This window comes from Eublepharis macularius, chromosome 8, assembly GCF_028583425.1.
Source record: "Eublepharis macularius isolate TG4126 chromosome 8, MPM_Emac_v1.0, whole genome shotgun sequence".
Lineage (NCBI taxonomy): Eukaryota > Metazoa > Chordata > Lepidosauria > Squamata > Eublepharidae > Eublepharis > Eublepharis macularius.
In genome coordinates this window covers 46,618,226-46,642,419 of record NC_072797.1, presented here as the reverse complement: position 1 = coordinate 46,642,419, position 24,194 = coordinate 46,618,226, and the positions used below count along the sequence as shown (strand labels likewise).

Sequence of the window (24,194 nt, the reverse complement as noted above, 5' to 3'; positions counted from 1 at the left end):
AGGATTCTCTAGCCAGATTAGAGAATCTTACCAGGATTTCAGGAATACCAAAATTGTTGACTCAAATGGATTTTTGGAGTGCACTTCCCTACATCCAGTAGCACCAACTAGACCAACTAGATTAAAGACCAACTAGATTTCCAAGATATGAGTTTCAAGAGTCAAAGCTCCTTGAGGAGGTGAGGTGGTAACATGTGTGGATGCTCCACTGCCACTGCAAATGCAGAGGCATTTAAAGCAGCAACTAGAGTTAAATGGAGTGTGGAAGCAGCCCTGGTGTATGCAAACAAAATGGAGAAGGCTTGACTACAAGAGAGTCAAGCCATTTCATTTCACCCCAAATGTGGGTAAAATGTGGTTTGGATCCTGTTATTGTTAGATGGATCTGTAACTAGTTGACAGATCACACCCAAAGAGTGCTTGTTAATGGTTCCTCATCCTGTTGGAGATGAGTGACAAGTGGAGTGCCTCAGGGATCGGTCCTGGGACTTGTTCTGTTCAACATTTTTATAAATGATTTGGATAAAGGAATAGAGAGAATGCTTATTAAATTTGCAGCTGATACTAAATTGGGAGGGGTAGCAAATACGGTAGAAGACAGAGCCAGAATACAGGATAATTTGAGTGGCCCCTTAGTGGAACAGGCTTCCTCAGGAGGTGGTGGGCTCTTCTTTGGAGATTTTTAAGCAGAGGCTAGATGGCAATCTGTCAGCAATGCTGATTCTGTGAACCTAGGCAGATCATGAGAGAGAGAGCAGGAAGGGTTACACCAGTGCTTAGTTCTTGTGGCCCCTTCTTACATGCCCAGGGTAAGACCATTTGCCACCTTGGGGTCAGGGAGCAATTTTCCCCAGGCCAATTTAGCTAGGAATCCTGATGGTGTTTTGCCATCTTCTGGGCATGGAACAGGGGGTCACTGGGGATAGTTGTGAATTTGCTGCACTATGCAGAGGGTTGGACTAGATGACTTTAGATAGCCCTTCCAACCCTATGATTCTATGAAAAAGATTGAGACAACCAAGGAATGCACCTGTTCTGTAAGTTAATTTTTTACTGTCACATGATAGACTGGATGAAGGAGGGACAACTACCAGAACTGCACATTATTCCTCAGTGCAATCTAGAACAATTTTGAGAACATAAAAATGAACATATATTTAAGAGTGCTGCTCAAAATTTGCAATCATGTTCTGAATTGTGAACAGGAGTGTTTGCACATCACTAGAAGAACAAAATTAAATTCTACCCAGTTTTTATACAGGTAAAGCTACTTCATACAGTACCTCTGAATAACCAAACATTGCATCCACAGCAAAGAAATCTGGAGCTCCTACATGGCAACAACAGGGGGCCCAATCACATTGTTTCCAGAGAGTAGAATCCCAGAGAGAATCTTTATGTTGGATAATTAGAGAACGGAGATGAATCAGTATTCTGCATTATCTTTTTTTGTTTGTTCATGATACTTTTCTTATTAGCTTCAAATAAAATTTGTGGAAACATGAGGCTAACCAAGTGGTTTAATTGTACCAACTGTATCTGACTCTGTGAACAATTTCAGAATAGCAATCATATTCTGCCCTTAAGGGGGATTGGCTGGGCTGGCAAAGTTGTTGAGGCTGAAACCTGGCTGGACTTTACAGCTCTGATCTAAAACCATCATTCCATAGTTACAAGTATGTAGGGCATAGTATGATCACTCCTTTGAAAGGCAAGAATTCTGTATACATTGGGAAAGATACTTTGTCTATTGTATCATAGGTTTGAGGGCAATAACAAAACTTCTACAGATAAACCTTGGTTAGTTTCACCTGGAATGAAATCCTGCTGCTGCTGCTGCTGCTGTAGAAGAAGATTGTACCATCGAGCCATATCTGAATCACGGTGACCCCTTCCATGGATCATTCCAGGCATGATTTTCAATTCATATAATTAGTAAGTTTGCTGCAGATGAGTCAGTCTAAGGAATTAAATCAAGAGTTGATAACAATGTTTATTTTATCATGTGTTTATTTTACTGAGCTGCTCCTCACTAGACATGGGCACGAACCAAAAACATTTAACGAACCAGTAGTTTGTGGTTCGGTGCTGACGACGAACCCAAACCAGTGAACCACAACAAACATTTCCCACTGATGAACTGGTTCGAGGTTCATGGGCGTCAGAATGGCCCCCATTGGACTTAGAGAGCCCATATTCCCAAGGAGTGTTTAGCAGGCTCTCCTCCAACCAGCATCCAAGTTTGGTCAAGATTGCAATAGGGATCTTGGAGTTACACTCTCTCCAGTCCGAGGCCCCCAGGAAACACCCATTCGATACAATTAGAGCCACCAGTTGATGTTGGCCCAGTGTACAAGGGGTTGGCCATCAGAACTGCCTATCAGGGTTTGCAGGGATGAGATTGGAGTGCCCATGGCTACAGAACACCCCCCTTCCCCCTCCCGGGTGTCTTCTCCCATGTAACCAATTGTAACCAATTTGCAGCTCCATGGTTGGAAGGAAGACCTGCTGATCAAGGTAAGCTGGGCTTTGATTCAGGTTTCCAGGGCAACAGAAGGAGTGCAGACAGAGTTCAGGCATTCCCCCAGCTCCATTTCCAAGGGAATTGATTGATGGTACCTGACTGTCTGGCTTCACGCTCTGCGGAAGAACGGAATGAACCGGGCTTCCAATGAATGCTGGTTCATTGGCCATGGACCCTCACGAACCTCTGGTTCACGAACAGACAATCAGGTGGTTCGTGGGGGGGGGGGGTTGGTTCGTAATGCGGTTCGTGCCCATGTCTACTCCTCACCACCAGCATTGCTTTCTATTGCTTGTTGATATGGTAATTTAACTATTGGCCTGCTGTTTTTCCTTAATGCATTAATCTTAGTTCTAAAATTTATGGTATTCATTATTTTTATTGTGCTTGGGAAACATGGGAACAGAGGCTAATCAAGAGGTTTTATTGTACTTTTAATTTTAGTCTGGCTAATTTTAAAATACTCCTTTGCTTTAAACCCAAAGGGCATGTTCACCCTATGGCTCCAGTGCTTTTAAATGCAATAAAGATGTCTGAAAGATCTTAGAATTTGAATCTGCAAGTTTTCCAAACAATGATCTGGTTCTTCAGCATCACTGTTATTCTCCAAATGCATGCATGGGTGTATGCACGCATGCATGTTTGCTCTTTACTATCACAAAGACAGCTTTAAACCTCAGCCTCTGTTCTCTCCAAAGGGCAGGTTGGCTGCCTGTCATTGGTGAGGGTGGGGAGGAACCTGGACATCTGCCTATATTTCCTTCCATCTCTGTGGCCTTGCATGCCTGCATGCTTTAGGAGTGCTTTCTCTCATGGGAAACAAATGTAGCCTGAGGCCAGGCTTCTTCCTTTATAACCTCAACACATCCTTTGTTTTTAACAGTGTGGAATATGCTTCTGAAGAATTCACCTGTGTCATCTTTCCTCCTTGTATGCCTTAAGAATTCTGGTCAATTTTCAGTTTTGAAAATGGCAGTTTCTTAACCCAACCATCATCTTGATTTTTGTACACTGTACTAACAGAATCAAGACACTAACAGTAACTTGGGAACAAGCTGTCAATCTTCATTCAATTTTCATGCTTTAGATGAAAAAAATGGAGTGGCTTTTAGATGAGTAAGGGAGCAACAGAAAGATTTAAGTGGTCCATTTGAATGGATTTGTGCAGAATGCAGTTGCAGAAATGAATAAATGGAGAAGTGTAAGTTTGTTGAACATGTGTATGGGAACACTTGTATGGAATGTTTGTGCCATTGTCTTTTAACCACAACATGTTAAAACAACTCCTCAGTTAGCTCTAGCCACCTCTGACTCAATATTTCATAATAATGTCAGTGAAATTTAGAAGTACTATCCCGAGTCTTCTGGCTTAATGACATTATTTCTAACTTCAATGCATCTACTCAAGTTTTTCTTGCATTTATATTCTGAAGTAGCATTCCTATCTGAAACTTGTATGTAGGAGTACACTACTTCTCCAAGAAGTCCACTGGAGAGGTAGCTGCATTTTAGTGATGGATGGAGTGATTGCTGTATATATAGAATGTGTAAAGCGATCTGGGATTTTACCAAGGAAATGCACTGTATAAATATAAGTTATTACTTGGGTGGTTTCATCTCTTTTGAGCGGATAAAAAAGGACATGGCCTGCATTATAAATCTCTCCTCTGACCACCTAATGGGATAATATTAAATAAAAAATAAAATGTCAGAGACAAAATACATCTCAGTGGTGAGACAAGATGCAAAGAATAGTTTTCAAGGAAAGCAGTCTCAAAGTATTGCAAAAAAAATTTAAAAATTGCTGTAGCTTTCAAGGACAGCTCAGAAAGACCAGAAAATAATCATAAAACAAAATTATGAATTACTTTAACTAGCTCTTTTCCATCTCTGACTTTATCTTGGGTATCTTTTGATATTAGTTTTATGATTATTTGCATAGATATTAAGTTTGGTGTAGTGGTTAAGAGCAGCAGGACTCTAATCTGGAGAACTGAGTTTGATTCTCCACTCCTCCTTTTGAAGCCAGCTGGGTAAACTTGGGTCAGTCACAGCTCCTCGGAGCTCTCTCAGTGCCACCCACGTCACAGAGTGATGGTAATGAGGATAATAATAGCACACTTTGTAAACCGCTCTGAATGTGGCATTAAGTTATCCTGAAGGGTGGTATATAAATGGATTGTTATTATTTATTATCTTCTGCCTAGTAATATTAATGGTCTTCAGTCATTAAACATCAGAATTTGAATCCAGTGACACCTTAAAGACTAACAAGATTTTCAGGGTATCAACTTTTGAAAATCAAAGCTCCCTTCATGAGTCTCCTGAAAGCTTATTCCCTGAAAATCTTGTTGGTCTTTAAGGTGCCACTGGACTCAAATCCTGATGCATACCAGCACAGCTACTCACCTGAAACAGTCATTAAACATGTTACATTATTGTACAAATGGGTTTTCATAGAATATGTAAGAGAGCTGAACTTAATGAACAAGTTGGGTAAGCTACATTTTAAGACCTCAGTTTATGCCAGGCCATTTGATAAATATGTATATAAATTATCATTTTTGGAAGCTCTTAAACTTGATATAGTTTGAGGTATTAATTATGTCTTAATCTAGCTCTAAGCAGGTCTACTCAGAATCAAGTCCTATTTTATTAAATGGTGATTTCTCCAAGGAAAGCGTTCTTAGGATTGTAGCCATACACAGGGAACCAGGAAAGAAAGATTTATTAATGTACTTAATTATTCACTATTTTAAAACACTATTCTATGCTCTCAGGTCAGAATTAGAATCTTGTTTCACAGTCCAAGATGATTCAAAAGAACTCAGATCTTAGAAAACATTCACAGTCAAGTATTCTGCTTCACCATATGCTTTTTTTGGGAAGTGATTTATTCTTGAATTGCAGTCCATATAAATTATGGGTTTCTCCAAATTGCACAGTTTGAAAAGGAAAATTCCTTTGCTGCTGCTGAATTCCTACAGTGCGAGAACACCTTTCTACAGTTCTTGGAAGCCAAGCACCTAAACCTAGCAACCTTATCCCATCATGTTATTTGGTCATAATTAGTGATGGTTGAAATAATAAGGGAAACCTTGCAATTGCTACCTATTCAAGTAGTATTCTGGAAGTAGGCAAGGCTTGCTTCTCTAATGGTAACACACAGAAACTGACAGTGTGTCTTCTTTTTGAATTCTGGATGTGCAATTATTATGCATTCACACCCAAATCAATGATTAATGTCCACACTAGGCATGCACAGTATATCACTGTACATAAACAGTTGAATTCAAGATGATAATTGTTGGTTGCAGCATCCCTACACTTGATAGTAATAGCAATATTTTTGGAAAAAAGCCAGCCAAGCTAGAGGTTTTACAGAAGACTGAAATCACATTGGGAACTCAACCATTTTGCTAGGCTAATCCAGAATTTGGTCTGGATTAGCTACACAGCAATCAATCTGATCTCAGCACAACTTTTTTATCCATATGGTCTGGAAAGACACCACTAATATTTGGATAATCATTATGTGTTCATTTAAGGAGGAATTAAATATAAACATGGCCACTTTTCTATAAAAAGCATTGTATTGAAATAAACAAGTATTATAAGTACCCTCTTTTAATGTTACTCTACCCTTGTGAAAGCTATGAATAGGAGTCTGGGTCATGCAATCAACATCCTGACAGGAAAAGAAGCTAATTGTGTGGGAAGACCCATAAAATCATGGATGCTGGGTGACTGCTTTTTATAGTGCTGCATCAGAAAGCTTTCTGCTGCATTGAGGCTGAAAACATGCACACGAACCAAAAGGCGATCATGAAATTAATGATAAACATATCCACTGGGCCACTGAGCCCATTTGTGGGGAGGGCGGAAAGAAATATAATGAAATAAACAAATAAATAATCTCTTCCCATATTGTCCAGCCAGCCAGTTAAGATCTGCCTCAAAAGCGCTGCCCTCTGTGTTCCTGCCTCTAGAGGTTTGGCAGTTGGCAGCCAGTGACAGGGTTTTTTCAGCCGTGGCACTTCACTTAGGGAATGTCCTTCTCCTTGAGGCCAGCCTAATGCCTACAACAGGGCCAAAATATTTCTGCTCACCTGGGCATTTAATTAAAGGGTTAATTTTTAGCACTATTTTTAGTCTGGAAATTTATTTTAAGCTTTTAGTGGTCTGTACATTTTTATGGTGGGCTGGGTCTCTAATGTGGGGTTTTAATTAATATCTTTTAATGTTTTCATTTTTATTTTTAGTTTGTAAGCCACCTTGGGAAGGTTCCTGAAGAGGCGAAACATTTTTTTTCTAAATAAATAAATAATATTCCATATTAGATCTTAGAGTTGAGCCTTGTTGTTGAAAATGGGTTCCAAGACTGCCAGTGCAATCCTAAACAGTGTTACTCCAGTCTAAGCCCATTGATTTGAATGGGCTTAGACTGGAGTAACTCATTTTAGGATTGCACTGTAAATTATGCTCAATTAAGCCCTGTTTCTTTGAAGTATCTTCTCCTCTAAGAACAACCACTCTCCTGGCAAAATTCTTGACCAAACTACAGCTAGTAAGATGCATCTGTGCTGCCTAGGATGGGCAAGGGGAGGAAGAAGGAGGAAAGGAAGCATATAATTTATTTATTAATTTATGTAATTTATTGTCTACTTTCTCACTGAGACTCAAGGTGGATTACACAGTGCAAGATTAGTATACTTAATATCAAGGATATTTCCATAATGCCATAGGGTAAATAAAAATAAATTTACAAAGATATAACAGTAACAAAAATCCAATACAGAGCTGAAGAAATGCTGAAACAGAGCATAAACTATTCTAGGCCTGACATTAGACAACATATAACTACCCAGTAGGATCATACTTTAAGCACAAGTAGCACATAGGAGCACATAAGCAACAGATAGGATGTATGGCAACATAGTGGTGAAGTCGATGGTCCCTAACTCTGTCAAAACTGCCTACCGAAATATAAGTGAAGCATCTGAGACCCCCCTCTCTACAATATAAACCCATAGCTACAGGTGAAACACCTTTCAAGGGCAGTACAAATTAAATGCTAATGATGTCAACTGTTCTGTGAGGACTATGGACTTGCTATCATATTTTGCAACCAGGAATAGCCAGTTCCTTCTGTTTTATTCCAAGGAGAGGCTACACTCGGTCAATGATGAGTATAAAATACAAATTTCTGGCAGTAGCAGCTGCACTCTTTTCTTCACTCCAAGAGCTTCCTTTTCAATCTCACATTTTCACAAAAGTAACCAAGTTCACTGGGTGGGGTTGGGGGGCCTGGAGGCATGTGTGTTCCTCTCTGGGGAAGAAACCTCTTGTTTGCAACATACTAATGGCTTTTTTAAAAAAAGAATGTGCTCCTCTCCGCTCAATTCATTCTTGTTGTTGCAAAAACATAACATTCCCTAAATTCTATCAATCTGTACATAAAGAAAGAACCCTCTTCTGTCAGGCTTTGAACAATTTCCATCTTTTTGGTTAGATAAGTGTCTTTTACTTGAAGACGCATCCATCCAATGAAAGATAATCTTCAGAATTCTTTTCAATTTTGAAAAACCAAGCTTCAGTACTGAATTAGTTAAGAGTCTGGGACAGTTCAAATATCACACAAGCAGGTAGAGCTAATCAATATCTGTCAAATTCAGTCTTGCTTTCTGCTCCTACTAGTACTATATGTTGGTATCAATAATAGTGTTTTGCTTTAATTTTTTTACTTTGAAAATATGTTTAAAAGCTCAAATCACAATTCATTCTAGACCAATAATGCTAATTATTGGCTTGCCAATTGTAAAATTTACACCAACATGTGTTGCCTCCCAAAGTCCTTGTCTTATCAACAATTAGGAAACCCAAATTTAAATTAGCAGGAATATTTCTGCACCAATATTTCCCCCTGAATCGATGCTACCCCATTTTGAACACTGAGCCAGAATAGTAGACTGATTTGACAAGAAAATACTCTCAAGCTATTGGGGTTAAAAACCCTGACCATCCAACTGTTTCCATCTGAAGGCTCAGTAATGGCACACTTACATTCACAGTTGACATATATCCACTTCACGACATCTGGCCTGCAGGGCCAGTCCTCTTGTCAGTTCTATCCACCACCAACAAACATGTCTATCTGTCAAAACGGCCTATCAAAACATAGCCCTTTTCACACACTAGCCATTAAAAATTCACATCTTATGTTCGACCAATATTTTTGCAAAAACACACAATGGCCAGGACCAAAGGAAACAAAGCCTCTGAGGATGTGCAGAGTGTTTTGACCATAACAGCAGACACCTGGCTAGATATTAATGACAAAGGGCAGTGGGAGGATGTTCCAAGGCATGACAGAGTATAGCTTCTTTATCAGGACCAGCCACAATTTCACAAAACAGTGATATGATTTTTTCCCTTCCTTTTTTCGACTTCAGGAAACAACACCACTGAATATGTGTGCAGTAACTTTGGGTGTGGCAGCAGTCACTTAATGAAAAGTTTTTTTCCTGTATTGACCTACATAAAATGTGCCAATGAAGAACAGTAGGCATTCTACAATCAGTAGCCAGTACTTTGATCTTCTTCTTTTGTTAAACTTACTAGTTTAATAATACAATATCTTATCTTGGATTTTGTCTAACTTTCCATATACTACTATACCAAGTACATCCTGTTGTCATTGACTCAGTCAGCTGCTCCAATGATTTGTGGTGTTCAATACTGTTCAGTGCTACAGATAGGGTCCAAACATTAGTTCCAAATATCTGTTTGAGTTGTCAATGAGTGTCAGTGTGTTGCATTAACAAAATAACAACACAGGATATCTTAAGCTATGTTGTAGTTCTGCCTGTGGAGCAAAGTGACAGGAATACAAGATCTGTACAATGGAAACATTCTGACATTTCTGTAGCACTTCTCATCAGAAATATACTCCTGCCATATTTTAAAATATTACCAGAGAGGACTTGACAGAGATTTATAAATTTATCATTTGTCTCTGGTAGCATTTTTAATAACCTATCTTTTATGTTGCCGAGATAATTATAAGTGCATGTCTGTCAGATTTGTCTAACAGTTGACAAATTATTTTCTGTGGCACTTGTTTTCACCCTGTATCAAAGAAAATATTACAGATATGGGAAAGCATATAGAACATGGCACCCAAAACAATCAAGGACTTGCACACCTTCCATGCAAGGCAAGGCTAAAGAGTCTGGGTTCCTAAAAAACACCTAAGGGTGGACAATAGATGGTTCCAGTGGCAAACATGTTATTAGACTAGATAGACCATAAATCGAAGGCATATTTGTTCTTTACCACTGATTAAAATATATATTGGTACAGACTAGGTATAATAATGCATATTAAGCATATTAATGAACCTCCATATGCAAAGGCAGTATACCTTTACCTATCTATCAGTCACGATAAACAATAGGGAGTTTGATTGCAAAATGCCTCTTATTTGTCCTACTCACGTAGGCAAGGAGAGCCAGTTTGGTGTAGTTGTTAAGAGCAGTGGGACTCTAATTTTTTTTCCACAATGGGCCTTGTTGCTAGTAATGGCATACTTTGTAAACCGCTCTGAGTGGGCGTTAAGTTGTCCTGAAGGGTGGTATATAAATCAAATGTTGTTGTTGTTATTAAAATACTTTGCACCTTGCATGGTCAACAGAAACAATTTTCAGGAAGTGACCAAAGTACCACCCAAAGGCCTTCTGCACATACTTAAAGACATTTATATTGCTGTTTTTAGTAATGTGGCTAGGCCTGATTAAAGATTGTATTCTACTTGTCTTTTTCTTCTTCTTCCTTTTTATAGTTAACATCCAGCCAGATGACATGACTGCCATCACAACCAAAAGTTACCCTGTATCTGCTTGGAGGCCTTGGCCGATTCCAGATGGCCAGAAATTGCGGTTTTTCTGTGGAAATAATCGCTTACCGGCCACACGTTCACTTTCGTCTCCATCCGCTTTGTCTCGCAGCGTGCCGTGCCATCCCGCTTCTGGATGTTCGCACGGCCAACTGAGGTACCCGGGATTGGTTGTTTCCTCCCCGTCACAGTTGACGTCAGGGGCCTTCATTGGTTCACATTTCAGTTTTTTTAAAAAAATTTTTTACGTGTTTTGCGCAAATGCGCAAATGCGCAAATGTGCAGGTATGCGAATATGCAGCGTCAACTTTTGTGCATTTGTGCATTTGTGCGCATTTGCACAGTTTGATGTGCGCAAACATGCGACTGCGCAAATGGCGCCCGGTTTAAAAAAAAAATTAAGGGAATATTGTTGCTGGCCGGCCGGCAAAGGAAGGAGGGAAAGGGGAGGGCCTCTCCACGGCGACGAAGCGTCCAGAAGTGTGCAAACCTGCAATACGGCATTCACACCGTCCGCTTCTGGAGCGCAACACAGCGCCATGAACCGGAGGTAAGCAGGGACGGGACATTATGGGTTTTTACGAGTGAGGTCACTGGAAAAGCGAAAGCACTCGCTTTATTTGTGCCCGTCTGGAATCGGCCCTTGTTTACCTTGGCACTGTAGTTATATATTTCTAATGGGAAGCACAACCACAACAGAAAAACTTGGCTATCAGAAAATTCCTCTAGAGGCAAATGTGGCAGGTTTTGATGGTGCGCTTAACAAAAGATTGCATCCAGTATAGGAAGATGGCTTGAGTATGTTGCTGATGTGGAGTGCTACAGAAATGACCTTGCTGTCAGAATATATTTCCACTGTACAAACCTTGTGTTCCTGTATGACATAGACAGAACCACCAAAAAAAGAAGAAGAAAAAAGAGCACAATTGGAAATAAAATGAACAGGCTTCCCAAAATGGTCCCAGTCAGGAAGATGTTGTGAATTATACCTGCTCAAGAATTAACAGCCTGGTTGTGATCCACAGGCAAATCTCTGTTTGTCTAATGTCAAGAAATGCAGAATTGCAAATACTGTGAATATACTCTATTCAGATGTTGAGAGCTAGCTGTAACTTGACAGTTATTGAGGAAGATGGTTCAACTGGGCACATGCTCTTTTGGAGCTAGGAGAACAAAAATCTAGAGTATTTGTTTTCCTTTAGTGCTGCCACATCTTTATCATCCATATCCTTTTTTTTTCTCATTCTGTTAGCCCGTGAAGATAAGGGCGGTGGCTACAATGGGAGAAGCTGAACACCCTTTGTTCTTGCCCGTTCTGGAGCTATTTTGCAACATGGTAGATTTTTCATACACTCACACTTGTATACAATACTCATTGCACATTATACAGTTCCTCTAACTTTACACTTATTTGCACCACATTTTTCACAGGTATGGTGAAATATGATACCAGTTGTGGGCAACAGAAGGGCAAAGGGTTTCAGTTATTGTGGCTGCTTTATTATAAATAAGTGTTCAGTAGTATTTAGCTGCAAAAATCTAAGAAGCACTTGTTTTGGGTTGGTGTACTACCCATTGTGCTGGTTTCCAGAGGGCCTGCTTCTGGTCTTGCTACATTGGACAAGGCAGAAGCTGCATGGGTCTGGGAAATGCCTCCTTCATCTCCTGTGCCACTCTCCACAGGGTCGAAGGTAGCAGCATAGTGATGCAGGTCTAGGAAGTGCCTTCCCCACCAGACCTGCAGGCTTCAGAGATAGGCCTTGGACCTGGACAGCAGAGATGCAAGTCTGGGAGGCAACACCACGCAAAAGCCAAGCCCATCACTTCTCCCCAACGCACTGATGGCTGGGTGCAAGATGAGGCACAGCAGCAGCATGTGGGTGCCCTCCAATTGTGGCATCCCAAGAAGGGTCGCTTTGGCAGTGAACTGGCTTTGCTAGCCTCTTCCCCCTGCCCAATCCAGAAAGACAAAGGCGGACCAATCAGAGGGCAGGGTGTGTCTGTGAACCTCTCTGCTCCTCTCTGGCAGAAGCAGCCGCTTGAGTGAAAGGAGTGGAGAAGGAAGGAATCAGAGTGAAGGAGTGTGTGGGTCTCGCCTCAGACAGACGCACGCCGCCTCTGTTTGTATACAGTACACTCTCCAGTCGGCTCAGCGCTCTCTCGCCGTCATTGTTCTCTTCCCTGCAGCAGCGGCAGGAGCAGCCAGCCAAAAGGCTGTCACCGACCCGCGATAGACGGAGGGGGAGAAGAGAGACACATACACACCTGCCTAGCACATCCCCAGGAGCAGGCGCTTCTCCGCAAGCTATGATTGACTCGTGGCAGCACTTAGTCTGGGAGCTGCGTTCAGGTCTCCCAGGATATCCGTACCATTAGGCAAGAAAGGGAACTCGTCGCAAACGGGAGCATCTCCCCCACCCTGCTCTTTTTGAAAAAGAACTAATTTTTTTTGGCACGTTTTGATTTTTGCTGAGTCGCCAGGTAGAAGGATCGCTTCTGTTCCTCCTTCATTTCCGTCAGGCTCCAAACTCCTAAATCTCCTCTCCACCTTCTCGGGATCGTCCCTTGGGAGAATCAAAGGATCATGAGACGCTGGGTGGCCGCCTGGTTTCTGCTGTGTTTCAGCCTCGGAACCCCACCATTTGCCAGAGGTGAGCGGACTTGGAGGGTTGGTGCAGGAGATCAAAGGAATCAGGATGCTAAATGGCGGGTGGGGGTGGTCGTCGGGGGAGGGGGCACTTTAAGGGGCAAGGGAACAGCAGTAGCGGGGGGGGGATTTCCCGATCTTATTTATAAAGTAATTGTAAAGTCGGCAGAAAAGTGGCTTAATGCGGGAGATACTGGATGGGGCGGGGGGTGGAGGTGAGGAGAGGGACGTGCGTGGCTGGATACTGTGAATAATCCTGAACCGCTTGAACGTGGGTGTTTTCTTGTATGTATTTATTTTCTTTAATCAGATTATGTGTCACCCATCCATCGACATGTTCAGTAAATGCAGGCAGGGCTCCGGTGTAATTTGGATGAGTTGACTGGCAAGATTGAATAATAATATAACCATCATCAGAGAAAGCTTCTACTCTTTCCTTAGTCCCTCCCCATTTTTTTGGAAGAAAAAATATTTGACGGACAGTGACTGGGTGCTGAAGATCCGACAGAACACCAGACAGTTTGAAAATGCAATCATGGTTTTCAGTAATGATCGCTTCTGCTTTTCTTCCTCTCCCTCCGTCCTCTCTTCTGTCTCTAAATAGGACATTCTCCATCGGAAAGGTGCAGCGAGGGAGGGTGGGGGTGGCTTCACAGTTTTCTTTATTTATCGGAGGTACGGAGAAAAGACCAGATAGGATGCAGAGAGATCAGATAGATGTATTTATTAATTCCATGTCTGTAACGGGCAATTAGATGCACCGAGACACAGATAAATATCTCGGACATGCACAGATCATTTTGCACGTATCTATTCTTTGCCCAGATAAGAGCGCAAGGACGCTAACAGATCAGTTAATGTATGCAGGTTCATCCTTTGAAAGAACGTTTCCCCCATGTGCTGCAAAAGTTGGAGGATTCGTCTTCTGGAGATGAGGGCATCATTAAAGAAGGAGGTTTTTCAGGCTGCGGGAGAAAAGGGAAATACAGCAACGGGGGGAGAAAAGCGAGGCTGCTCTTCTGGAGCTTGGCGTTGTTAAGTTTGGTCCAGCTTTGAAACAACTGGAGGGGGTGAGGGGCGGGGGGAGTCGTGGGGACGGCTCCCCTCCTCCGCTGCTGCATAATGTTCAAGATAAGATAAAATGCTTCATCACTGTTCTGCTTCCCAGATAAATCGATGCTGCCTGAGGAAAGATTGTATCTCTCCTTTCTCCCTCCCGCCCCCCTCTCAGTTTTCTCCCCGGAGACTCTTCTCTTTCGCTTCATAACCGCGACCTGAGAGTTTTCCCTGTCTGAGGCGAGGGAAGGGGAGACTCCAGCTTTTCTCTCTCGGCGATGGAATTGTTGTTCTTGTTGTTCATTTGTTTCCCGTCAGGCTCCCTCCCCAAAAATAAGAATCCCCACGCGCACCGGTAAAATAACATATGTGGTATATTTTAAAAACAGTTTGATGGGGAGAGGGATATGTGATAGCGCTCCTTTCAAAATGAGGCGTGCCTAGAGGCAACGCCGCCGCTTGATAAAAGCGGCCTCATTCGGCGGCGCTGAAGCAAGCTCAGCTTTAGTCTGGCTAAGAAGTCCCCAAGGAGAAGGGGCGGCGACGTAAGCGTTTCTCTTCGCAGAGAGATTTTCTCCTCGCTCGCTCCCTCGCAGTCTTTTGCACTTTGAGCCTCTTCACACACCAGAGATTAGGCGCGAGCGCGGGCCTGCTGGGCTGGGAGACCGTGAAAAGCGCGCGTGGTGACGGCGGACTGGAGAGGGGCGGGACAGTCCGCCCCTGGAGGCCTAACGACTGAGCTGCCTCTCTCGCGCCCCCTGCCCCTTTCGGTGCCGCCTGGGACCTACACGGCAGCGGCTTGCGTCTGGGACGAGCCTCCCCCATGCCTCCAGCTAACGCGGTGAGTTAAGCTGAGGGCGCTGCCCATGGAGCTTGGCAGTTTGGCGCCCGGAAGCAGCAAGAGACTGCCAGACTCCTGCGTCGACCCTAACTAAGGCCGCGGTGGTGAGCACCAGAGGCGCCAAGGCTGGCGCGAGGTATTTCGCCACCTAAACTCGCCAACTGGTTTGCCTCCCCACCATGCTGCTGCTGGCAGGTTCCAGAGTGGCCAGCGGCTGCTCTACACCTGGGTAACAGGCGTCTGGGTCTTGGAGGCTCCTCCTCCATCCTCTGCACATTGTTGGTGGAGTCCAAGGTGGCAGAAGTGTGTATCTGGAAAGCTCCTTCTCCATCATCAGTGCTGTCTTGGACACTAGTGGTAGTATCCATGTCACCTCCAACAGGGTCCAAGGTGACACATTTTAGAAGTAGAACCTCTTTCACCTTGCTTCTACCATGCTCCAGGTGACAGTGCAAAAGCACAGGTCTGGAAAACAACTTTACATTATCACCTGCGCTGCTGCCTTCTACCTGCTGGCAGCTACATGGAGAAGAAAGCTTCTCCCAAACCCACAAAGTTGTTGCCCAGGTTGAAGGTGGTGGACTAGTGTCCAGACATCCATTTTGGACACCTGTATCTTAAGCTGCAAGTTCCATAGGCAGTGTCTCTGCAGCTCACTGCAGTAGTGCATGTCTGGGAGATTATGACAGGCATGAACAGTGCCCATTATGTCCTCCCACACTGCTACCAGCTTGGAACAAGAGGCTTCTCAACATTTAATTGGTACCTTGCCCAGTTGTTAAGCCCCAATCAGACACATGGCCCTGAAAGCAGAGTAAAGGCTCTCACAAAAACTCTGCCCATCTGCAGCCATCTCCCACTGATTCAGTCGTATTGTGAGAACTTCCCACCATGTCCATTCACCCACAGTTTCCTCTCCTGCTGCTGCTGTTTCTGCAGCTACTGGTGCACCGCAAAGCACAGCTCTGCTTTCCTCATGTACAACCCACTGCACATGTTAGTAGTGGATGGCAACCATTTCAGGTGAACTTTTGAATGTTTGACTACTCAGAGTAAAATTATGGCAATTGTCTGAATGTGATTGTCAGCATTCACTTATGCAACCCCAGAATTGTGGAAATTCCAAGAACCACAAATCCATTTGTGTTTGTTATCATTAACATTCACCAACATTTTTCACATATAATATAATATAATAGGTTTTACCCTCACCACCACAGAAATAACTACTTTGAAAGCTTCATACACAAAAGGAGGCAAGCAGATTTGTGGAAGTGCTTATAGCTTATCATATCCCATTTACCTAAAAATATTTGGGGGGAATGCATAAGAGCACATAGAGGTCCATGTGTGTTAAAGATGCTGGCCTGGAAGCTAATGCTTCAAATAACTAGGTGCTGTAATTATTTCTATAACTGCACAGATTATTTATTTATTTATTTTTAAAAAGCTACGTCTCACTGGCTCTATTAAAAACATCTAAGGCACTCATAAAGAACATCAAAGAAAAGCTGGAGAAATATAAAAGCCACATCGTAGTTGGAGATAGGGCAAAGTGGATATTACAAAAGCAATTTCTTTTTGTTATGATGATATATTCCCTCTAAGGCTGTTCCCTCATTCATGTACATGAGTGCCCAGGGTTAATAAATGCAATGGAGTTAAGGTAATTTAATGGCACAGTATTTTATGTTGTTATTAAGAAACTGGTATTATTTAGGGATTGAAGACATACCATTCTTTCCAACTGTTTGGCATGAGATTAGCACTGACAGCTGGTGATGGGTTAATCAGTCCCAGATTTTGTGTAATTCCTCAGAGACAAAGAATTTGGCAGCAACATCTAACAACAGGCAATACTTCCTCCCTTTTGTCCTTTTCACTCTTCTGTTGAAAAACTCTTGAGTATAATTATTTCAGTGATACATGAATGATAACTCAAACAACTCTTCACTTCTGAACTTATAAATGTACAAGAAGCAGGATTTTAATTAATAATGATAGGTCATTTTAGGGTTAATTTCCTTATTGGAAGATGCATGTACCTATTCTTTAGTGTAGCATACATAATTCAAAGTCTGCACATGTCTAATATTTCATTCACATTTGTACTGATTTTTTAAAAATTTATCAATTTTCTTTTTATTTAAAAACCAAGCTAATATATTCATTCTACTAGAAATTTTTTTAGCACTTCCATTACCCTGAGATGCTCTCCAAAGCCAGTAGCCTCCATGCGGATCTAACTTACACACAGGTGTACTAAGTATGTGATAACAATACAATCTGTCTTCGTACCTAGAATTTAAACTTTTTCAGGTAAAAGGAATTATGATAAGGTGAGAAGAAAAACTATTAAACACAGGTAGATCCTCTGCAAATGTACTTACTGTGTTTAATGAGCCCAAGTAAGCATGAACAGAATTTCAACTTTTCTTGTTTTTAAAAGTAGTCAATTTTCACAGTTAACAATACTAAACTTAGATAAGTATAGATCCTACTTTGGCCTACATTCCGCTGTAGTTCTCAGTCATTCTATATTGTTGTGAGAAACCTTTGCTTGAGAGGTTGAAACACAGTTCAAGCTGTCTTGCCAGTGAAGTACAGTAAGTACAAGATGAGTTGCTAAGTATCTCCATATAACTTTGGTGTACCATTTATCAGATATAGGGTACTGAATGATATTCCAGTACTCCACTAGAAGTCTTTTGGATAATCTAAATACTTATTTTAAGCAGCTGTGGTCTTTATTTGGGAAGACTGGAATAAAATATTAAAATTTGAAGAGACCTTTCTGCTCAGAATGGACTGTTGACTAATTTTTAGTAAGATAATACCAATTTGGAACCTTGCTAACACAACATTTCTTCCAAGAGCAACAATATCTGACAACCCTTTTTATCAATAGCTTGAATTCATATGATAATACCAAACAGCAAAAGTACTTTTAGCTTTCAATGATTCTGAGAGTAAATGTTTGTTACACTTTTTCTTCTATTTCTCAATGCTACACTTTACTCAAATGTTTGAAACCTTACATAAAGACTATTGCTATAGTCAGAATGAGTGGCATGCTCCAGGCATTCAAGGAAATGTCAGAAACAAATTGTATATCATGATTATTAAGATCTGTCAAAAATGATCAACAGGAAATGTCAAAGGGATTTTGAACTTTCTGTTCCAGACGGCTGGTGATGGCAACAATCCATTTCTGCACAATAGATAATAGAATGTCCCCGGGAATAATTGTTCTGACTGTCCTTTGTGCTGCATTTAAATATGTTTCCTGTGTCCTCATATACACCTTTGAGTAGCATATTGTGAATACTCTGTTGCATCCTACTAAGTAATCCCACTTCTATATGCCAAGGCACTCATTAATGTAGGAATGTATGAGTTGGTTGCTTTTTAAATAAAGCTCTAAAAAAATAGATGTTGACTTCTGTTAAAATACAATATAATCAACATCAAATAAAATCTGCATGGTCTCTAATGCACTGACAACAACCAAAGACAGTATTACCCGTGGAGTTAATAAAGAAGACAGGTCCAGAAGTAGTTTCCACTGATCAGAGGGATTTACATCAGCAGATCAGAACATGGCTTTCTCTGGGCTGGGAATGAAACTGAATCATAGGATTATACCAAGTCGCCATCATCAATTTCCTACATCTTTTTTGTTGTTACATTTTTAGAAAAAAAGAAGAAAGTAAAACAGAAAGGGCAGAAAGAAATAAGGTGAACATGAATTGAGGGAAGAAGGGAGAAGTAGCCACAAAAGTAACGGTAGACATACTAGACATTCTAAATGGGGTGGTTTATGTTAAATCCTTTGCAAAGTTATAACTTTCTTCAAGTGGACTTCATAGGATTGCACTTTTAATGCAAATGGTGTGTTGGATCTAGCAAAGGATTATCTATGGACAGAAGGGGCAATTTTCACCAATTCCTCGCCTAACACACTTCCAACTCTTCCCTTATGCTGTACCTGTGGGATTATCTGTTCCATAGGAGCACCATGGAGGGCAGGAACATTTGAAATTGCAACAAAAATGAAGAGAAAGCTGTTCTCATGGAAATCTCTTCCATCAGTGGAAATGAATGCTGGATGGATCCAAGCCCTTGTCTCATTTATAAACTCCACAAGTGGTATTGTCTTTGGTTGTCAGATTCCCTTCTGTGTAATGATATGACGAGACTAGGACCCAAAGAATTGTGTAACTAGGTCTGCAGTCCTGCAAGGTTTTGGTTATGTCCTCCCTCCCACCAAGAGCAACCTATTGGACAAAACCATGTTAAAACATGAAGCCTGATATATACATACGTAATGATTGTACCCCTGTTAAGTTCAATGGGCCTTACACCATAGTTAGTGTACTGACAGCACAATCCTAACTAGAGTTATGCCAGCTTAAGCTCATTGATTTCAATGGGCTTAGACTGGAGTAGTTCTGCTTAAGATTGCACTGTAAATATTACAATCTTAGAAACTTTTCAAATGCATTTTGTAATATGGAAATCTGCTATTCAATAGAGGGAAAAATTTTAAAATGCAGCCTTATTAGAATAATAAAGTCAGACTTTCATAAACCTGGGAGTCATTAAATGAAATATTAGATGATGTGGTAATGATGCAAAGTCTGGGCATTATGTAGAAAACAACTTTTGGCTCATTCTAGGCAAGTTTTGAGGCTTGGCTGTATTAGTGAATGTGGTGGTTGGAGACTGTGTAGGCAGAATAGGAAAGCTGATTATTTTTCAGATTTTAAATGTATGTTTAGGAATTGGAGGAAACACAGTATTACAGAGTCAAATTATTGAACTTATTAAAATTAAGATAAGGGCTGGATTAATTAAAAGGGCAGGTGAGTCACTGGGATTAATGGAAAATTTATCACAATGTAGAGTATTTAAAATGGTATCTTTATCTGTTTTATAATGAAAGGCAGTATAAGTCAGTCTTAGAATTACTTATGCTCTGTTTCAGCATTTCTTCCTGCTGGTTTTAAGTCCTTTGCAAATTTCCCTGTATATACCCTAACTGCATTGTTTATTAAAATGTCTTTGAAATTGACTGTATAGACTCACAATGTAATCCGCCTTGAGTCTCAGTAAGAAAAGGGCATTATAAATAACATAACATAAATAAAATAAAAGTAATTATTTTATTATATGGCTTTTCATCTACTAGAAGCAGACCAGTAACATTGCAAAATATATCAACATGAACTTGGTTCCTTGTTCTAAAGATGAACAAAAATAACTTTAGATCCTAGCAAGATATTGGAAGCTTCGTAGGTATGGCATCTCTAATGTAGCACTTTACCTAAATTTACTCTTATTTATACTTTTCCACCACAGAGTTTGCATGGACTGGGCATCTCATACACTATAATTTGCATTATAGTGGTAAAGGGGGGGTCAGGTCATAGCTCAGTGGCAGAACACAAAAGTTGCATAAAGTGCCAATTCCCGCCTCCAATATTTCCAAGCAAAGGTAATAAACCTGGAAAAGACCTCTGTTTCAGGGCTGAACTGAACATTACAACATATACAATTCCCTTCATGGGGACTTGCAACTATATTGTAGCAGTAAGTTTTTTGGAGGAACTCCATTTAAAAGTGCCACAAAGACCTCTTCAGATTGGCACTATGGTGCAGGGAGAAGGCTCCTGCTTTCCCCTTGCACCATTTTCCAGATCTGAAATGGCATGTGGCTGTTATTTGCCCATTAGGGGTGCTCCAGATGCACTGAATGATTGTACATTCAGCCCCTGAATGGCGTAAACACCAGCCTCAGAGCTATCTTGTTCAGGAAAATGGCATGGAAGAAAGAGACAGGAATCCTCCCTCCCCATGCTGTGGTCCCATTCTGAACTGGGTCCACATAGTGCTTTTAAATGGAGTTCTCACAAGGAACTCACTGCTGCAGTATGGCTGTGAGTCACCATGGCAGACCTGCACACATTTTAACATGTAGTTTGACCATCAAACTCTGGAGAACAACTGTCAGTCTGAGCAGACAGTGTTAGGCTATGGAACAACAGTCTCCCTCAGTCCCATACAATTACGGAGAATACAGGAGTGCAAAAAATAGCTGTGCTGTTGCCAAGAGACTCTGACAGCTTTGGTTTGATTTCTTTAACAACACAGCTGTAGCAAATACTGAGAGATATAATTCAGAATATTGTGTTACTAATCAAATTAGCATATAGAAATTGACAGAGAGATTTTTTGAACATGTGCTTTTCCATGCTGAAAATTTAAAATATTGGGTACTTGTTGTTGTTATTCGGCCTCATCAAATAATAACAGTACTGTTTAATCCATGCCCCAAACTGTTATCATAGTCATGCAGAACATACTGTTAAATCGTTCTACTAGGCCCTTTGCCCATAGTTATACTTAGCAGGATCTTGGAAGGCTTTTGATACCAACTCATCTTTTACTCTTCCAATTGAGTTTTCTCTCTTTCTTGAATAATCAAGAAAGCAAATTCATTTGTCAGCATGTGTTTATAATATTGAAGGCCTTTGGGAAAAATTACACAATCGGAGTGCTGAAATAAAACCCCTCAAAGTTATCTGTACTGCTGTAGAAAATGTTCCATTGGTAGACAAGAAAAGTGAGATGACCTAGCAGCTCTTTTCCAATTTAGTTTTGTGTAATTCTTTCTTAAAAGTAACAGCTTTTGGCTGTTATTTCTTTAGCTGTCTGTTCTATGACTCATGTTTTGACCCAAATGCCATTATACAGAATGATGTCCTGGTTATCTGTATTTTTAGGGCTAAATGGAGAACTACTTTTCATATAGATAGATATGGATTTAGATGCCCTGACCTGGATAGCCCAGGGGAGCCTGATCTCATCAGATCTCAAAAGCTAAGCAGCATTGGCCTTGTTAGTAATTGGATGGGAGACCTCCAATGAAGACCAGTGTTGCAGAGCCAGGCAATGGCAAACCATCTCTGTTAGTCTCTTGTGATAAAAACTACACCAGTAGTTGCTGTAAGTCAATTATGACTTGAAGGCAGGATTTCATTTTCATGTATATAGGTTTATCTCTACATCTCTCATCAGATTATTGTCTAAGATGAGTGGTTGCTCTCAGTAAATGCTGTAATATAGTTGTTTCTCTTGTGCTATTCACAAAAGAGAATCTTGTATATGCATAACTCATATGGAATTTTGGTCCTCATAATACAATGTTATACATCCAGATGTTATTGTTGATTATTGATAAAATAACCAACACTTCCATTAGCAAATTCAATAAAAAGATTCAATAAAAAGATCTCTCCCAAGCTAGCAAAACCCTGCTCTTCCAAACCTATCCAATAATATCCCTGATCCTAGTTAATGTAACTGATTTAAAATGTGGCAAAAGAAACAAGTAGAATAAGAAGAGGGGAGGAAAGGAGGTTGATGTTCTGGAAATACGCTGCCAAATTGTGTTTTATTTTTCCTCTGCATTTCCTCTGTGGCACATAATTCATTTTTTGATGGAAAAACATCAAAATCTCCAAATGACTTATAGGCAATCAGACATAGTAATAATCAGAATTTCAGTCCAGTTCGCTTTTCAGCTAATGATACACCAGAAAGCCAGATTACAGTAATTTTTGGCAGTTTCTAGAATGGAGGAATGTGATTCAGGATAAAGGGATTTAGAAGAGTATTCAAGTGTCCAAAACAAATCTAAATTGATTCTAATGATTTCAGATTTATAAAAAGGATTCAGTGACCAAAAAAATTCCTGTTCCCCCTCCCCCCCAAAAAAACCTAGAATGAATTGTGAACTACTACCTCTCCAGCATTCGTCATTTTGTAAAATGCTTGTATCAAAAAGTTTGGGGTGGGGTGTAACTTAATATGAATGTTCTACCGAAACTCCTAAATCAGAGGTCAATAAATAATGAGATTTTTAAAAAGTTTTATAAAATTTTAGTTTGTGTCAGTAGAAAAGATAAAACTTTAAGAAAGTCCAGCATTATTGGAGGTTGAAATGCAAATGTAGAAGTACATCAGTCCAAACTTCTGTGACAAATAGCAGTAACTGATTCTGTTGATCTTTTGCTCTTTCAAGTAATGCACATGTCTGAGTTTGATGCAAATTAATAACAGTAGACTATATCATTGGGAACTTATTCAGCCCTTTGTTTCTACCAGATTTGCTTTCAAGTAATGCAAATATCAAGATTTGATCGATAAAGTTATTCCTGCATTTGAATATCAATTAAAATGGAGTAGTTCCAATAGATAACTAGGCCTTTGACTGCTTTCATATTAAGGCTATGCATATTTAGATAGTTTATGTGGTGTAATCCTGCTGTTGCCCACCTGAAAATGGAAAATTGTGTAGTTGTTCTTTTAATCTATTCATGATAATAAAATTTAAACTTTGTTAAGGTTCTAATCAAACTGAGTTTCTCAGTATCAGGACACCATTGTTCTTCCTGCTGGATGTTGCTAAAAAGAAGATGAGTAAAGTTCAACTCTTGTTACTAAAGGTGGGCACGGACCGGAAAAACGCCATGGACTGCCAGCCTGTAGTCCATCGATTTTCATGGACCACGGACCATGAACTTTTCATGGACCAGCCCATTCACGGACTAATTCATCGGTCCGTGGTCCATCACTTCCAGGGGCCCTAGCACCACCCCCTTTGCAGTCAGAGATGCCAAACTCAAAGCAAGGCTTCAGAAGGCTCTCCTTCAGCAACCCTCCAAGGTTGGCCAAGATTGCATTTCGGATGTTCGAGTTACAGACCCTCAAAGCAGCCGCCCCCAGGAAACTTCCAGTAGATAGTGGAGTCGCAAATGCCAATTAACTTGCTTTGGCTAGCAGCACCAAAAAGCTGCAATGAGGCAAAATCAAAAAGTTGCAATGAGCCCCCTCACTCACCACACAGACACTTTCCCATCCGATGCCTAGGGAATTAATTCTTGCTCCTTGCTCACATAGAGAAGAATGGGAGCTGTCTGGTTGACAGGCAAAGCTGCCTATTTATGTTTTGAGGGCTAAGATTGGTGTTGCCATGGCTACAGAACATCCACCCCTCAGTTGCCTAAGGAATTCATTCTTGCTCTTTGCTCCATAGAGCAGAATTGGATCTCTCTGGTTAGCAGGCAGAGCTGCCTATCAAGGTTTTGAGGGCTAAGATTGGCTGCAGAACATCCACCCCTCTCTTGCAAAATGAGAGCTCTCTGGTTGGCCGGCAAAGGTTTTGAGG

At 40.9% G+C, this 24,194-nt stretch overlaps 1 protein-coding gene across 1 annotated transcript in view; it reads left to right on the top strand.

The window, feature by feature from the left end:
• The first annotated feature begins 12,934 nt into the window (after window positions 1–12,934).
• The window catches only part of EDIL3 (EGF like repeats and discoidin domains 3), a 480,770-nt gene continuing 469,510 nt past the window's right edge, over window positions 12,935–24,194 (top strand). Inside the window, exon 1 of the mRNA XM_054987524.1 lies at window positions 12,935–13,069. Coding sequence (XP_054843499.1) covers window positions 13,003–13,069 — 67 coding nt within the window. The 5' untranslated portion in view covers window positions 12,935–13,002. The remainder of the gene's footprint in view (window positions 13,070–24,194) is intronic.